The sequence below is a fragment of the Salvelinus sp. IW2-2015 genome, linkage group LG9 (assembly GCF_002910315.2).
Source record: "Salvelinus sp. IW2-2015 linkage group LG9, ASM291031v2, whole genome shotgun sequence".
NCBI lineage: Eukaryota > Metazoa > Chordata > Actinopteri > Salmoniformes > Salmonidae > Salvelinus > Salvelinus sp. IW2-2015.
In genome coordinates, this window is record NC_036849.1 from 3,392,715 (window position 1) to 3,409,594 (window position 16,880).

The 16,880-nt window shown below is 43.9% G+C and overlaps 1 protein-coding gene and 1 long non-coding RNA gene across 3 annotated transcripts in view; one reads left to right on the forward strand and one right to left on the reverse strand.

Moving 5' to 3' along the window:
* mta1 (metastasis associated 1) overlaps positions 1-12,687 on the reverse strand; it is a 43,297-nt gene extending 30,610 nt beyond the window's left edge. The window contains exons 1-2 of one of the 2 annotated variants that reach the window (XM_023993996.2): positions 12,418-12,687; positions 6,795-6,862 (exon numbers count right to left, since the gene is read on the reverse strand). In XM_023993996.2, coding sequence (XP_023849764.1) covers positions 6,795-6,862; positions 12,418-12,445 — 96 coding nt within the window. In that variant the 5' untranslated portion in view covers positions 12,446-12,687. The remainder of the gene's footprint in view (positions 1-6,794; positions 6,863-12,417) is intronic. The other variant, XM_023993995.2, reaches the window with a different exon arrangement.
* The window catches only part of LOC139028225 (uncharacterized), a 35,156-nt gene that overhangs the window by 7,090 nt on the left and 11,186 nt on the right, over positions 1-16,880 (forward strand). The gene's annotated exons all lie outside the window — the stretch shown is intronic.

Below are 16,880 nucleotides of genomic sequence, written 5' to 3' on the forward strand. Positions count from 1 at the left end.
AGACAGACACTAGTCTCCAGTACAATTAAACAACCAGACAGGACAGTTGGCACCTGTTAGGACTAGGGCTGTTACGGTGACAGTATCACCACCACACCGGCAGTCATGAGTCATACCTCACCAAATTCCACGTGACCGTTGAATCACAGTAACTAGGCTTCTCCAAAACGGCACTCTGACGTCACAGATGGTCATTAGTAGCCTACCAAACTTGCTAACAGCTAGTCGCTAATGCTCTGGTACTCAGCGCTCTACTGTCCCGCTAATCACTCGGACGTCAATGCAAATACAAATCGAATTAAACACTTCATGAGAGCCCTGGCATTCAGAGTTTGAGCGGAATAGTATCCTCAGTTGCGCAGCGAGAGCCAGCTCCTCATAGCTGGTTGATGCATGGAATGAGATAAGCGTTCCTATAAGCCCATGTTGCACAACATTTCTTCTATAGGCTATGCAACAAAAAAATGACGCTCTCTCTAGGCTTGGCCTACTACATTTATTTCTCAACTTTCCTAATATTAAGCACATTGCTACACTTTACAACCGGAGTAGGTTACCTGGCTGGCATGAAAAATAACTGCCGTAAAAGCTTGTAAGATGGTGGTTGTAAGATGGCGGTTGTAAGATGGCTGCCGTAACATGGGCTCGTCACCAAACTTGCTATTTTGTTAGTTTTTTCGCATTTTTTGTACATAATGTTGCCGCTACAATCTCTTATGACCGAAAAGAGCTTCTGGAAATCAGAACGGCAATTACTCACCTTGAACTGGACAAAGAATTTCTCTTTAATGAGTCAGAAAAGAGGGATTTACTCCAGACACCCGAACAGGCCCTCATCCCCGTCATTCGCAGGAGGAAATGACAGAAGAGGTATCGCGGAAAGAGATCAGGGTGTCTTGTGAGGATACGCCGCCGAGTGGCTAATCTGCCTTTACCATCAGTACTATTGGCCAACGTACAGCCGCTGGATAATAAATTGGACAAACTAAAAAGCAACTATATCATACCAACAGGACATTAAAAACGAATATCTTGTGTTTCACCGAGTCGTGGCTGAACGACGACATGAATGATATACAGCTGGCGGGATATACACTATCGGCAAGATAGAACAGCAGCCTCTGGTAAGACAAGGGGTGGCGGTCTATGTATATTTGTAAACAACAGCTGATGCACGATATCTAAGGAAGTCTTAAGGTTTTGCTCGCCTGAGATAGTCTCTCATAATAAGCTGTAGACCACACTATCTACCTAGAGAGTTTCTACATTTTTCGTAGCTGTCTACATACCACCACAGACCGATGCTGGCACTAAGACCGCACTCAATGAGCTGTAAACCGCCATAAGCAAACAGGAAAACGCTCATCCAGAGGCGGCACTCCTAGTGGCCGGGGACTTTAATGCAGGGAAACTTACATCCGTTTTACCTCATTTCTATCAGCATGTTAATTGTGCAACCAGAGAAAGAAAAAGAACTAGACCACCTGTACTCCACACACAGAGATGCGTACAAAGCTCAAATTAAAAGCAGGACGCACCAGTGACTCAGATGCTAAGCTACATGAATGTTTTGCTAGCACAGACTGGAATATGTTCCGGGATTCTTCCGATGGCATTGAGGAGTACACCACATCAGTCACTGGCTTCATCAATAAGTGTACCGATGACGTCGTCCCCATAGTGACTGAACGTACATACTCCAACCAGAAGCCATGGATTACAGGCAACATCCGCACTGAACTTTCAAAAAGCGGGACCCTAACCCGGAATCTTATAAGAAATCCCGCTATGCCCTTCGACTAACCATCAAACAGGCAAAGCATCAATACAGGACTAAGATCAAATCGTACTACACTGGCACTGACGCTCATCCGATGTGGCAGGGCTTGCAAACTATTACATACTACAAAAGGGAAGCACAGCCGAGAGCTGCCCAGTGACACAAGCCTACCAGACGAGCTAAATTACTTCTATGCTCGCTTCGAGGCAAGTAACACTGCAACATGCATGAGATCATCAGCTGTTCCAGGCGACTGATCACACTCTCTGCAGCCGATGTGAGTAAGGCCTTTAAACAGGTCAACATTCACAAGGCCGCAGGGCCAGACAGATTACCAGGACGTGTACTCCAAGCATACGCTGACCAACTGGCAAGTGTCTTCACTGACATTTTCAACCTCTCCCTGTCTGAGTCTGTATTACCAACATGTTTCAAGCAGACCACCATAGACCCTGTGCCCAAGAACACTAAGGCAACCTGCCTAAATGACTACCGACCCGTAGCACTCACGTCTGTAGACATGAAGTGCTTTGAAAAGCTGGTCATGGCTCAAATAAAAAACATTATCCCAGAAACCCAAGACCCACTCAAATTTGCATACCGCCCCAACAGCGCCACAGATGATGCCATCTCTACTGCACTCCACTCTGCCCTTTCCCAACTGGACAAAAGGAACAATGCTATTCATTGACTACAGCTCAGCGCTCCCTCAAAGCTCATCACTAAGCTAAGGACCCTGGGACTAAACACCTCCCTCTGCAACTGGATCCTGGACTTCCTGACGGGCTGCCCCCAGGTGGTAAGGGTAGGTAACAACACATCCGCCACGCTGATCCTCAACACAGGTGCCCCTCAGGGGTGCGTGCTCAGTCCCCTCCTGTACTCCCGGTTCACTCATGACTGCATGGCCAGGCACAACTCCAACACCATCATCAAGTTTGCCGATGACACAACAATGGTAGGCCTGATCACCGACAACGACGAGCCAGCCTATAGGGAGGATGTCAGAGACCTGGCCATGTGGTGCCAGGACAACAACCTCTCCCTCAACGTGATCAAGACAAAGGAGATGATTGTGGACTACAGGAAAAGGAGGACTGAGCAAGCCCCCATTCTCATCGACTGGGCTGTAGTGGAGCAAGTTGAGAGCTTCAAGTTCCTTGGTGTCCACATCACCAACAAACTAACATGGTCCAAGCACACCAAGACAGTCGTGAAGAGGGCACAACAAAGCCTATTCCCCCTCAGGAGACTGAAAAGACTTGGCATGGGTCCTCAGAGCCTCAATAGAGATTGCATCATCTGTGGATCTGTTGGTGCGGTATGCAAATTGGAGTGAGTCTAGGGTTTCTGGGATAATGGTGTTAGTGTGAGCCATGACCAGCCTTTCAAAGCATTTCATGGCTACAAACGTGAGCGCTACGGGTCGGTAGACATTTAAGCAGGTTACCCTAGTGTTCTTGGGCACAGGCACTACGGTGGTCTGCTTGAAACATGATGGTATTACAGAACCAGGCAGGGAGAGGTTGAAGTGCATACAGGTGCATGAAAATGGCCCATTCTAAATCCAAAACTAATTTCACACATATTACTTAGTATATGTAAAACATTAAATTGAGAATAGTCTGATGGGTGAGAATAGTATCACTTGTGAAAGACTGAACATGCTGGGCATCAAAGACAAGAAACTGCACATGCATTACGACTTTTTCCAAATCCTAGTGGCATGCATCATATAGTCAATCCCATAGAAACCTTATCAAAAACATATAGGCCTATCACAACGTATTCATATCAGCCCAGTAACTGCGCAATAGCGTGTGAAAACAGAGCTTTGACTCCCGGCTATTTAAAAGAGGATGCCAGCTTCCTCGTGCTGCTATATTTATTTGCTCAATTCTTAAAATGAAGCACATCAATCGGCTTTACAACCGGTGTAACCTACCTGGAATATTACAAACGTAACCATGGGAAGCTCCCTATTCAAGTGCAGCCTACGGATTACATGTTGGGGTTTTTTGTGGCCCATTCTAAATAAAATAAATCCACACACATTAGTAGATATGTAAAGACCAGATTAAATTGACAATAGTCTGACAGGTGAGAATATTATCAAGCGCTTGTCAAATTGTGGATGAATGACTGATGACGTGAAATAGCAGAGCTCTTTCCTTCCACGCAAATTTTTTCAAATCATTAGTTGCATCATGCAGCCTTGGAATGTATTAGGAAAGAAAAGGCAAACACACACATATATCTATATATAGTTTGTATTAGTGTTGTCACAATACCAAAATGTTACTAACACGATACCAGGCCAAGTATCAAGATAAAGATAAATAGCACGATACCACGGGGGGGGGAATATAATAAATTCGGTGGACTAGCGTCCTGTTCGCCCCGTCCCCTGGACACTTGGTCACGTTCTGCGCATGTGCTATGCAAAAACCTGTCACTGAAATTCACACGTCTACTCAATACAGCAGATTGAATTTACTTTCACACTGTTTAGTGAACAATAGAATACGGCATAGAAGGCAAATATGAGCAAATCAGCCAAAGGCCTACCTGTGATTTGGCTGGAGGAATGGGAGGAAGGAATATACAGTTGAAGTCAGAAGTTTACATACACCTCAGCCAAATACATTTATACTCAGTTTCACAAATCCTGACATTTAATCCGAGTAAAAAGTCCCTGTCTTAGGTCAGTTAGGGTCACCACTTTATTTTAAGAATGTGAAATGTCAGAATAATAGTAGAGAGAATGATTTATTCCAGCTTTTATTTCTTTCATCACATTCCCAGTGGGTCTAAAGTATACATACACTCAATGAGTATTTGGTAGCATTGCCTTTCAATTGTTTAACTTGGGTCAAATGTTTTGGGTAGCCTTCCACAAGTTGGGTGAATTTTGGCCCATTCCTTCTGACAGAGCTGGTATAACTGAGTCAGGTTTGTAGGCCTCCTTGCTTGCACACGCTTTTTCAGATATGCCCACAAATGTTCTATAGGATTGAGGTCAATGTTTGGTGATGGCCACTCCAATACCTTGACTTTGTTGTCCTTAAGCCATTTTGCCACAACTTTGGAAGTATGCTTGGGGTCATTGTCCATTTGGAAGACCCATTTGCGACCCAGCTTTAACTTCCTGACTGATGTCTTGAGATGTTGCTTCAATATATCCACAATTTATTTTCCTCATGACACCATCTATTTTGTGAAGTGCACAAGTCCCTCCTGCAGCAAAGCACACCCACAATATGATGCTGCCACCCCCGTGCTTCACGGTTGGGATGGTGTTCTTCGGCTTGCAAGCATCCCCCTTTTTCCTCCAAACATAACGATGGTCATTATGGCCAAACAGTTCTATTTCTGTTTCATCAGACCAGAGGACATTTCTCCAAAAAGTACAATCTTTGTCCCCATGTGCAGTTGCAAACCGTAGTCTGGCTTTTTATTGGCGGTTTTGGAGCAGTGGCTTCTTCCTTGCCGAGTGGCCATTCAGGTTATGTCGATATAGGACTTGTTTTACTGTGGATATAGATACTTTTGTACCCGTTTCCTCCAGCATCTTCACAAGGTCCTTTGCTGTTGTTCTGGGATTGATTTGCACTGTTCACACCAATGTACGTTAATCTCTAGGAGACTCTAGGTGTCTCCTTCCTGAGCGGTATGATGGCTGTCTGGTTCCATGGTGTTTACTTGCGTACTATTGTTTGTACAGATGAACGTGGTACCTTCAGGCATTTGGAAATTGCACCCAAGGATGAACCAGACACTTGTGGAGGTCTACAATTTTTTCTCTGAGGTCTTGGCTGATTTGATTTCCCCATGATGTCAAGCAAAGAGGCACTGAGTTTGAAGGTAGGCCTTGAAATGCATCCACAGGTACACCTCCAATTGACTCAAATGATGTCAATTAGCCTATCAGAAGCTTCTAAAGCCATGACATCATTTTCTGGAATTTTCCAAGCTGTTTAAAGGCAGTCAACTTAGTGTATGTAAACTTCTGACCCACTGGAATTGTAAAACAGTGAATTATAAATGAAATAATCTGTCTGTAAACAAATGTTGGAAAAATTACTTGTGTCATGCACAAAATAGATGTCCTAACCGACTTGCCAAAACTATAGTTTGTTAACAAGAAATTTGTGGAGTGGTGGAAAAATGAGTTTTAACGACTCCAACCCAAGTGTATGTAAACTTCCGACTTCAAATGTACATGCATAATGATCTGCATGTCATTGTGTCAGTAAGGGAAAACACTGCATGAAACCTTCTACTCTTCCGTTAAAAACGGGTAGGGCAGAATATAAAATAACATAAATAAATAGGTAGTATCATACGAAACAGAAATACAGTATTCTAAAATGTTGGTATCATTTTGGTAACATGATATTACTGTGGTACCGGTATACCATGCAACACTAGTGTGTATCACAAATAACTGAGGCATATAAGAGGACCGGTTTCTTCATTAACCGCTCAACACAGAATAGCTGCATGTGCGCACTCCTTTGGAAATAGTTCCAGGAAAATATCCTTGCAATTTTACTCAGCCACGTTCAACTGTATTCTTCTTACTATAAAAAAATTTAACGCTACAGGAACTAGAAGCAAATCTTACCTGCCAAATGAACTGCTGTAGCCCACGGCCATATAGCATAGCTAGATCAGAGCCTAACATAAGACTCAGAATATGCCATTTCTGTTCTTCTGAAATATGATATGAGAGAATATAGCCTAATGTTTCTTTAGCCTAAATTAAATAATGGATTTATTGTGATGGTGTAGGCTATAATAAATGGATTCATGTTCCAAAGACCTGCATCAGTGGCTTGCTTGAAGGCTATGCGTGGAAGCCCTGAGATGCTAAAACGTGTTTATGTTAATTAACGGTAAATTACCGTGAGACCCGGCAGTTATTTGAGTGACAGTTACCGGCTGACAATTTCATGACCACCGCAACCCTAGTTAGGGCCAGAGGCTGTACACACACGCACCACTGTCTCACCTTGTTGAGCTCTTCTATCCGCCGGATCAGCAGTGGGTTACTGGATGAGTTTTCAAAATAAACATAATCTGTTGAGGAAAAAGGGGTGGAGGGAAGAGAAGTAGGAGGAGGGAGAGAGAGAGAGAGAGAGAGAAAACACGTCAGTAGAGCGTCTTAACAAGGTTAGCCTACTCTGTATAGCCAACAGACAGAGACAGCGTCAACTGTATTCTTGCGGAGTGATTTGGCCACCTGGACCAATGGATGACTTCAATAGCTTGTACAGTATATCAAAACACTATTTTCAATTTTTTCTTCCCATTCTTTGTCCTCTGCATTTCTAGCTCCCTCTCCTCTTTCCCTCCGTCTATACGCTTGACCCAGCTCCTCTCCTTTCACCCCCATTCCCCTTGCTCTTGACCTAGCCCCTCTCCTCCTCCCCCCTATAGTCCTCCCTCCCTCTTGCGCCTCTCCTCTCTCCCTCCCTCTTGCGCCTCTCCTCTCTCCCTCAGGCCCTGGGCTTAGTAGAGTGCGTGCCTCTCCTCTTAAACCTGCATGCAACTTGACTAATGTCAGATTATCATACCCCACACTTGATAGGCTGCCTGGAGCTAAACCCCTCCTCTTGTCTCCCCCTACCGTCTACCCCCATCCTCTCCAGTCCAACTCTTCATCTCTTGTCTGACTGAGCAGGTCTCTGCTCTCCTAGGAAATATATATACACACACACACACACACACACACACACACAAAAGTTTGGGGTCACTTAGAAATTCATGTTTTTGAAAGAAAAGAAAATTGTCCATTAAAATATCAAATTGATCAGAAATAGTGTAGACATTGTTAATGTTGTAAATGACTATTGTAGCTGGAAACGGCAGATTTTTTATGGAATACCTACATAGGCATACAGAGGCCCATTATCAGCAACCATCACTCCTGTGTTCCAATGGCACGTTGTGTTAGCTAATCCAAGTTTATCATTTTCAAAGACTAGAAAACCATTTTGCAATTATGTCAGCACAGCTGAAAACTGTTGTACTGATTAAAGAAGCAATAAAACTGGCCTTCTTTAGACTAGTTGAGTATCTGGAGCATCAGCATCTGTGGGTTCGATTACAGGCTCAAAAATCGTCAGTCTATTCTTGTTCTGAGAAATGAAGGCTATTCCATGTGAGAAATTGGCAAGAAACTGAAGATCTCGTAAAACGCTGTGTACTACTCCCTTCACGGAACAGCGCAAACTGGCTCTAACCAGAAAGAGAACCAGAAAGAGGAGTGGGAGGCCCTGGTGCACAACTGAGCAAGAGGACAAGTACATTAGAGTGTCTAGTTTGAGAAACAAACACCTCACAAGTCCTCAACTGGCAGCTTCATTAAATAGTACCCACAAAACACCCATCTCAACGTCAACAGTCAAGAGGCAACTCCGGGATGCGCCGATCATCTTTTCCTCGGATCCTGACTAGTCTCCCAGTCCCTGCCGCTGGCCACTCTACCATAAAGGCCTTATTGGTGGAGTGCTGCAGAGACAGTTGTCCTTCTGGAAGATTCTCCCATCCCCACAGCCTAACTCTAGAGCTCTGTCAGAGTGACCATCGGGTTCTTGGTCACCCTCCTAACCAAGGCCCTTCTGCCAGCTCTAGGAAGAGTTTTGGTGGTTCCAAACTTCTTCCATTTAAGAATGATGGAGGCCAGTGTTCTTGGGGACCTTCAATGCTGCAGAAATGTTTTGGTACCCTTCCCCAGATCTGTGCCGACACAATCCTGTCTCGGAGCTTTACGGACAATTCCTTCGACCTCATGGCTTGGTTTTTGCTCTGACATGTACTGTCACCTCTGGGACCATTCCAAAGCATGTCCAATCAATTGGAAATGGAATTTTCCACAGGTGGACTCAAATCAAGTTGTAGGAACATCTCAAGGATGATCAATGGAAACAGGATGCACCTGAGCTCAAATTTGAGTCTCATAGCAAAGGGTCTGAATACTTATGTAAATAAGATCTGTTTTCTATTTTTTATAAATTAGCAAAAATGTATAACAACCTGTTTTCTCTTTGTCATTATGGGGTATTGTGTGTAGATCTGAGGATTTTTATTTATTTAATACATTTTAGAATAAGACTAACGTAACAAAATGTGGAAAAAGTCAAGGGGTCTGAATACTATCCAGAGGCACTGTACATGTCCAGCCATGCACTCGCGTGTGTACCCCCGTAGCAAGTACACTAACCAACTCAATTTGAGCGGTTTACTAATGGGAAACATACAGCGAATCTTGCACTGAACATGCTCAACCACAGCCTTCAAAAGAGCTCCAAAATGTAATAAAAACATACAAAAACAGGCAAACCTGCCTGCCCGTCTCTCCAGCTCACTCTGTCGGTCTCTCTTCCTGCCTGCCTGTCTCTGCCAGCCCTCGCCTACCCTCCTGCCAGATCAGCCTGCATGTGCCCACAGCCAGCGTCTGCTACCCCCTCCCCTCCCCCACTGCCGGCCTCAGCCAATCACGCGCCATCACTACCCGCCACGTCACAGTGCAGTCAAATTCCCTCAGAGCCAATCGTAGCATGTAGCTGAGCCCCAAAGACAGTCTGTCCATCCATCTCACTCAGATAGGTAAAGAAAATGCAGGGCCTACTCTAACACTAGCCAAACTTGGTATGATCATCCATACTGTCTGTGACTGTTAGAAGGCATAGCCTCCACCTTTATCCTATCTGAGCGGTGTGTTCGCCCTCTGTCAGAGAGCCTGTATCAATTCTGCTGCCAAGGAGATGCTGTGTATCTATGCTGTCTACCACAGCTCGGCTCCAAGGAGATACAGTGTACAAACGTCTGTGTTGCCACTGGTCTCTTGTCATTTTACCACCACAATATGTTCTCTGCTGGGAAAAATGTTTGGTTATTGCTGCGGATCGAAATCACATCAAATGTATTAATAAAGCCCTTGTCACAAAGTACATCACACTCAAGGGGTCAGTGATTGACATTTCCACTGATGGCCACTTGCTGAAGATACTGCGGCTTTTTCTCCTTACGGTCTTCCTTTACCCAAACATTGATCCCATCATGCACTCTCTGCATGACATGTAGCCAATCACATTTGTAAGGAAGATGCCATGTGATAATGCCATGGGGGGGGGGGGGGGCTTTTACCAAAGAAGAGCCAATTCAACTGAATAGTAAAGCTATTCCAAGCAACCAACTACCTGGATCCTCTCCTGAACTTTGACCCCAAGGGGCCTGAGTTTACACACCTACAGGGAAAGTGGCCATGATGACAATTTGGTGCTCATCCAGTGCGCGTTAGCCAAGACAATAAGCTGAAAATGCCAGATTGATGCCACTGATCAAGCAACTTTCCTCTTATGCCAGAGACAGCGCATCAGTTTAGGATATTATGATGTTAGTTCACAATAATGCTGTGTGATTCCAAAATGAAAAACAACCATACAGACCCTTGTTTTTATCATTTTCCTTGGGTTTTTGGAGGGTAAAAATGGTCAGGGACCCTAAATGCCAGGTGAGGCTCGCTCTCCAGAAGAGTGATCTACAGAAAACAAAGACAAATAAGTGATCTATCGGAAGGATAGGGTAAATGGACTTTTGGGGTGTAAAATGTTGAGGGCCCAGAAGAGTGATCTGCTGTGGGAAACAAAGACATTAGGGCCTAGCTAGCCTGCTGTGTATGTGTGACAGGCTTTGTCTATGCTTCAGCCACAAGGGAAGTCCTCCTCATTGCCTCTGTGATGATCCAGCATTGTCTACAACAATGTCTTTAAGTGTCAGCTATCTTTGAGGGGAACCCGGCTTTGCTCAGATTCCAGGCAATGCCCTAGACTGGAGAAGGGGACAAGGCACCTACCCAGAGAGGCATCCATTTGATCCTGGACCTTATTAGATTTCAGTGTACTGCCATGAGCGGTTCGACGTTGAACCAAAGAGCTGAGGCAACGACTGTGGTTGTAGGGCCAAACGGGACCCAAAGGGAATGTAGCAGGTCAGAAGAGGACTGGCCACCCCTTGGAGCCTGATTCCTCTCTAGGTTTCTTCCTAGGTTACTGCCTTCTAGGGAGTTTTTCCTAGCCACTGTGCTTAACTGCCGCTGCATTGCTTGCTCTCTGGGGTTTTAGGCTGGGTATCTGTAAAGCACTTTGTGACAACTGCTGATGTTAAAAGGGTTTCATAAAATACATTTTATTGATTGACATGGCAACTCAACATAATTTCTCCCTCTAAAACGTAGGCTTACCTTTGCTATCCTGGCACTGATTGAATGGCTAGTCAGAGGTTCTTGAGAAACTGTCAAAACCGTTCCACCAAAAGTCCACAATTTCAAAAAATGAGTGTGCAGCCGTACTGAATCTGCTGTCAAAAAGTTGCATTCCCCAGCGATCAATTAAAATGATCTGCTGTAAACTACTCTGTGTGCACCAACTGTGTGCATAGCAATGAGTGGCTTGAATTCCACACTTTCCAAAACAATTAAATGGGTCCTCTATTCAGCAGAATCAGCATGATCACAAGCAGACAGACAAACTGTTACCATTTCTGTACAGTGCCAACTAAACTATATATTTTATGAACACTAGCTTGACAGTGAGTTGTCTCACTTGTCTGACAAACAAATGATTCATAAACAACTGAAAGCCAGTTGACATGAATTAATAGTAAGAGGGTAGGCTAGGCTATTGTTTTTATATAGTATTGTTTCAACTATGTTAAGTAAAAAATAGTTTCCTCTATGACTGGTCACATTGACCTCATCCATCACAATCCACAACTGGTGCTGCTGACACTCACTGTTGTGGCCAAACAGAAAGATTTTCACACCAGCTAACAATGAAATTAAACTTGGTTTAAAACCTGTGGCTTGACTAGCCTACTGCTGGATACAGTTACCAATTTGTTGACAAACTACTTTAATGTATTTCAGGGGAGTGTGACACCGGACCTCAGTATACTAACTATTCCCATGCACTGAACGAGCCAGGTGAGTTGGAAACTAATTTAAGTCAACTTCAACCCGAGTAGACTAACCTTGCTAGGTAACTATTGTTATTGTAAAGTTGTACATATTATGAAATGCAAATACTGATCAATTTGATATAAACTCAAAAAGGTCAGTCTAATATAATACAGCTACTTTGATTAGACAATAGACACCATCGTAATTTATTATCATTCTGAAAGTACAACTTCAGAGACCAGCAGCAGTTACTAACGTTATCGTGCTCTGCCTCAAAATACTCACTCTCTCAACAGAGCCAAATAGCCTGTTAGCCAACTAATGTGTTAGCTAGCCGACTGGCAAGCCAAACTTTACTTTTAAAAGCGAATCGTTGAATAATTATTTTAATAAAAACAAAATGTTAACTCTAAAGACGACCATATTGGTTTGTGTAACAACAACAGCGATACGTTTAGAAACAACGAGGAAAAACCCGGGGTCCCTACGAGACTCTTCATCACCATCCTCCTCCTCCTCAGTCACCATCATCTTCATCACTGACTGAAGCACAAGGCACTTTAGCTTTAGGAAATAAAAAAAAGACAACACCATGCTGCAAAACCCGCGACGAACCAGTGAAAACGCGACATAAAGGACACAAAATTGTCCAAAACTGTGTTCCCCTTACCTCCAACCCGGTACATGTTCGCTGCCATGACTGCCCCGGGTCCTGGCGTCTCCAGGTAGGGCTATCTCTCGCAGTAGCCGTCGCTGTTACCACTGCCGCCGCTGTGTGTTGGAAAATGGTGGATTGATCAATACGAAGCAGACTAGCCAAGAGATCTTAAAGAGACAGTACGCGTTATTTCTCCAAAACCTACTCTGGGTAGGCCTGCTGTATTTTATATTTGAGGCGGACTTGAGTAACCCGCGTAAAATGTGGATACAGTTCGTAACAAAGCGGTTTCCCCTGGAAGTCAGTGCACGAACGAGGAGTGGGCTGCAGTGGGAGGGGGCACTATTCAGCATCGTTGCCCTCTCACTACCCCGCCTCCCTACCTGCACGCAACACAACAATGCTGTGTTATTTCAAAACTAACGGAAACATTTATAAAGTATTAAAACTGTTGCTGTTTGAGTAGCCTACAAAAAATTTTTTTTTTGATTGTGGTCAGTTCCTTTAAAAATGTATGTTCATATCTCCCTCTGTCTAGCCCCCTCAACCTCACTGAAGCCAGTGCCACTGCTTTTTTTCATTGTTCCCCTCTAATCAGAGACTTATTTAGACCTGGGAAACCAGGTGTGTGCAATTCATTATCAGGTAGAAGAGAAAAGCAGGCTCCAAGATCTCTTAGGGTGGGAGTTGAATACCCCTGGTCTAGCCTATTCATTGTGCCATCATCTTCAAAGGGAAGAGAGAGATGGATAATGTTGTAGTCTTTAACTAGGCTATAGTGTAGGCTATGTGTATTCAATTACTATCAGACAGTATAGTTTAATTCTCTTATGATCACTCCTTTGTTTTGTAAAGGATAAGAGGAAAACAGAGTAGAATAGAAGACCATGATTAGGCCAACACTGATGTCACATAACAGATAATTCTGAACTAAATTAGGCAAAACATCATTAGGGGATTTGCTGTTTAAAACAGTTTGATAGCGGCCTTAGGTATCCACTATCCACACCGTAGTATTTCTGGTTTGGTCAGCTTCATGCCTTAAAGAACTGTGGTGTGTGTGTTATAGCCTATGTCTGAGTCCAAGGAGATGTAGCTTGCTGTGAAAACATGATCCTGGGTGGTCTTAGAGAGAGAGACAGAGAGACAGACAGAGAGACAGACAGACAGACAGACAGACAGACAGACAGACAGACAGACAGACAGACAGACAGACAGACAGACAGACAGACAGACAGACAGACAGACAGGACAGTGACACAGAGAGCGAGAAGGAGAGAGAGAGAGAACAGAGAAAGGAGAAAAAAGAGAGGAGGGAGAGAATTTTTTTTATACAGAGCAGAGTCTATTCCAGGAAGACGGTGCTTCCTCTGATGGTGTACTGAATCTCTACCGTGTTTCATGAGGTGGTTTTCAATGTAAATTTAGGCATGGATGAATTCCCCCGGTGTACATCTGATCTATACCATATGGCAGAGTTCCCAAATAGGTGGCCTGCGGGCCAAATTCAGCCCGCGTGTGATTTTATTTGGCCCCCAAAGTCGCCTGAGAACAAAACAACATGAGCTCAAAGTGATTTTAATGTAGGAAATCTGTTCCCAAGTATCCCCACACATAAGAAGAGAGGCATATGTGATCGTGTATCCCAATGTAATCAAGGTTTGAAATTATTATATTTTTCTCAAATACTATATCTGTTTGAGATTCTGCAGTGTACAAATTATTTATAACTCTGTTCCGGCCCCCCCAAAAAGAAAAAATAGACCCACTGCCGAATGTAACTGAGCACCCCTTCCATATGGAAAGCTCAACTACTAGGCCAAGCGGCTGCAGTCATATGACCATGGTAAGCCAATCACAAGTCTCTATATATATTTTACCACCAGTGCACTCAAAGTGAAGTAATTCTTTGCAACAGTCGAGAGGGATACTATTGTGTACTTGCACATTCAATATTAAGTAACAGTGTGTGTGTGTGTGTGTGTGTGTGTGTGTGTGTGTGTGTGTGTGTGTGTGTGTGTGTGTGTGTGTGTGTGTGTGTGTGCTTACGTATATGCCACTGTAGGCTGGCACTTCTATACTTTTACCGACGCTGTTGCCAGTGTGTTGTAATTATAACTAGACAGCATCTTCCTGTGACTACACAATCCTGCATTCATCAGAGATCTAACCCAAGCCAATATGCTCTCAATTTGAACAAGAAGAAAGTTGTTTACAACTTGTTTCCCTGTTTCATACTACGAACTGTTAGTGTGCGCTTGAGTGTGCATGGTGTGTATGCACTCGTGCATATGTGCGTGTGTGTGTTTGTAGGGAACTGGGAACTGTGAATAGGAGTTCCTGCATGATGCTGTTTGTTTTCTTGGCTGCTCTCTGGCTGCTGTGCAGAGGTCTTTGATTGGCTGGCTCCTCTTCCAGATGTTGGTGATGTCAGAGCGCTGTACAGTCCCGGTGTTTTCCCTGAAGTTTTATTGACCAGAAAGATACTGGGCACGTTCCAGGTTGACTACATTACAGTCGTGTTGTGGACACAACCACAGTGTTAGTGAGGATGGCTTTGAGATAATGGATAATGGGATTATTGTTACTGCACCATGCATTACTCCGTTCCTGTACTGGTATGAATGAGACAGCAGGTGGCACTGTTGTCCCATTTTCCAATACTTCCATGATGCACTAAGATGCAGTTTCCTATCTTCACCAGCAGAGATCGCTACAAACATATTTCCCCCATTGTCCTCACATGCTCCCTTGACAGCAGTGCTGAATGGACAGCAGACAGGGCAGGCTGTTCAGGCTGTGCAGCGATCCCTGAGGATCCAGACATGACACTTCATCAATTGATTTATTATGTATTTTGGGGCTGTTTGAGTCACACAGTCAATGTTTTTCCGACTGAGGCCCAGACCAGCCAACAGAGCTTAAGCCTCTGCTGACCTCCATTAACATCATTTTATTAATTGAGGCACTGAGTTTATATTTCCACCATTATTGCCTTTGACTTCCTGTTCCTTTTCCTGTTGGTCTGTTAGATTAGGAGGAAGAAAGAGGTTTGTGTGTTGTGCGTGTGTGAGAAAGTGTGAATGATAAAGGTTGGCAGTTTGGGTGTGGAGAGACAGTCCATGGCAAGATAAGGGCAGTGCCATGAAGGAGGGCGGTTATACAAGGTTAGTGGAGATTTCACTCCTTACCAGAACCAGCATCTCAGCCTCTGTTGTTTTCATCCCAAATGGCAGTATTCCCAGAAATACTCTTCAGTTTCATCAGCTGTCCGGGTGGCTGGTCTCAGACGATATTCCAAATGCCTGTATCGCAGAATCAAGTTTTTTTTTCTTTTTCTTTTTTATGAGCATTTATGTCTGCTTGCTCTCATGTTGTATTTTTGGTCTCGTCTCATTCGCTCCTTCTGTGCTGTGTGCACCTTCCCATTTACACCAGAGATTTGTATAATGACGAGATGCTCATGTCTAAGCCCTAACAATGGGAGTCGTGTCCCAAAGGCGAGAAGGCAGGCGACAGGCTTAGGTTCAAAATAAGTGCATAGAAACGTATTGGGCTGATTTTGGACAGATTTTGGCGAGAGTGAAACCTCCCGCTTCGCCTCTTTCTCCCAAGTCCCTCTCCCTACCACTCACAACAACAAAGATGAGAGATCACTTCTTCCTGATATTATTTGACTGTATTAGAGGAGAAGTTAACCTTTCGAACCATACCCTGCTTATGTTTCAACTCCTACATGTTTGAGAAGAGCAGACACTACTAAAACGGATGTACCAGTGAGCATTCATTCTGACAAATTAATGCTCAGTTGGTCGTACGCACATTTGTCACGCCCTGATCTTAGAGATCCCTATTATTCTCTATGTTTGGTTAGGTCAGGGTGTGACTCAGGTGGGAAAATCTATGTTTTCTATTTCTTTGTTTTGGCCGAGTGTGGTTCCCAATCAGAGGCAGCTGTCTATCGTTGTCTCTGATTGGGGATCATATATAAGTTGTCATTTTCCGTTTGGGTTTTGTGGGATCTTGTTTTCTGTATAGTTTATTTGCCTTACAGAACTGTGCGCGTTCGTTTTTGTCGTTGTTATTTTGCTTTTGGTGTCATCAATAAAAAGAACGATGTACACTTTCCACGCTGCGCTTTGGTCCACTCCTTTCGACGAGAGCCGTTACAACATTACGGTACCACGTATAGCTAGCAGCATTTTTAGTCAAATAAAGATTGCTATACTTGCTGTTTAGTCTGTGTTTTATAAATGTGCAATACGCATAAAACAATTATATAAGGAACTGGCAACTCGTTCTCATTCTGAGAAATAAGGCCACTTGATTGAAACATCTGAACCAAGTGGACAGGCCAACATGCTGATCAAACAGTTAGAGACAGACAGAAGGGTGTGTTCATAACAATTGTTTTGCCTTGTTAGCTGAATTCAGAGCGTGTGAAATTATACCGAGATCCAAGTTGGCTAAACTTG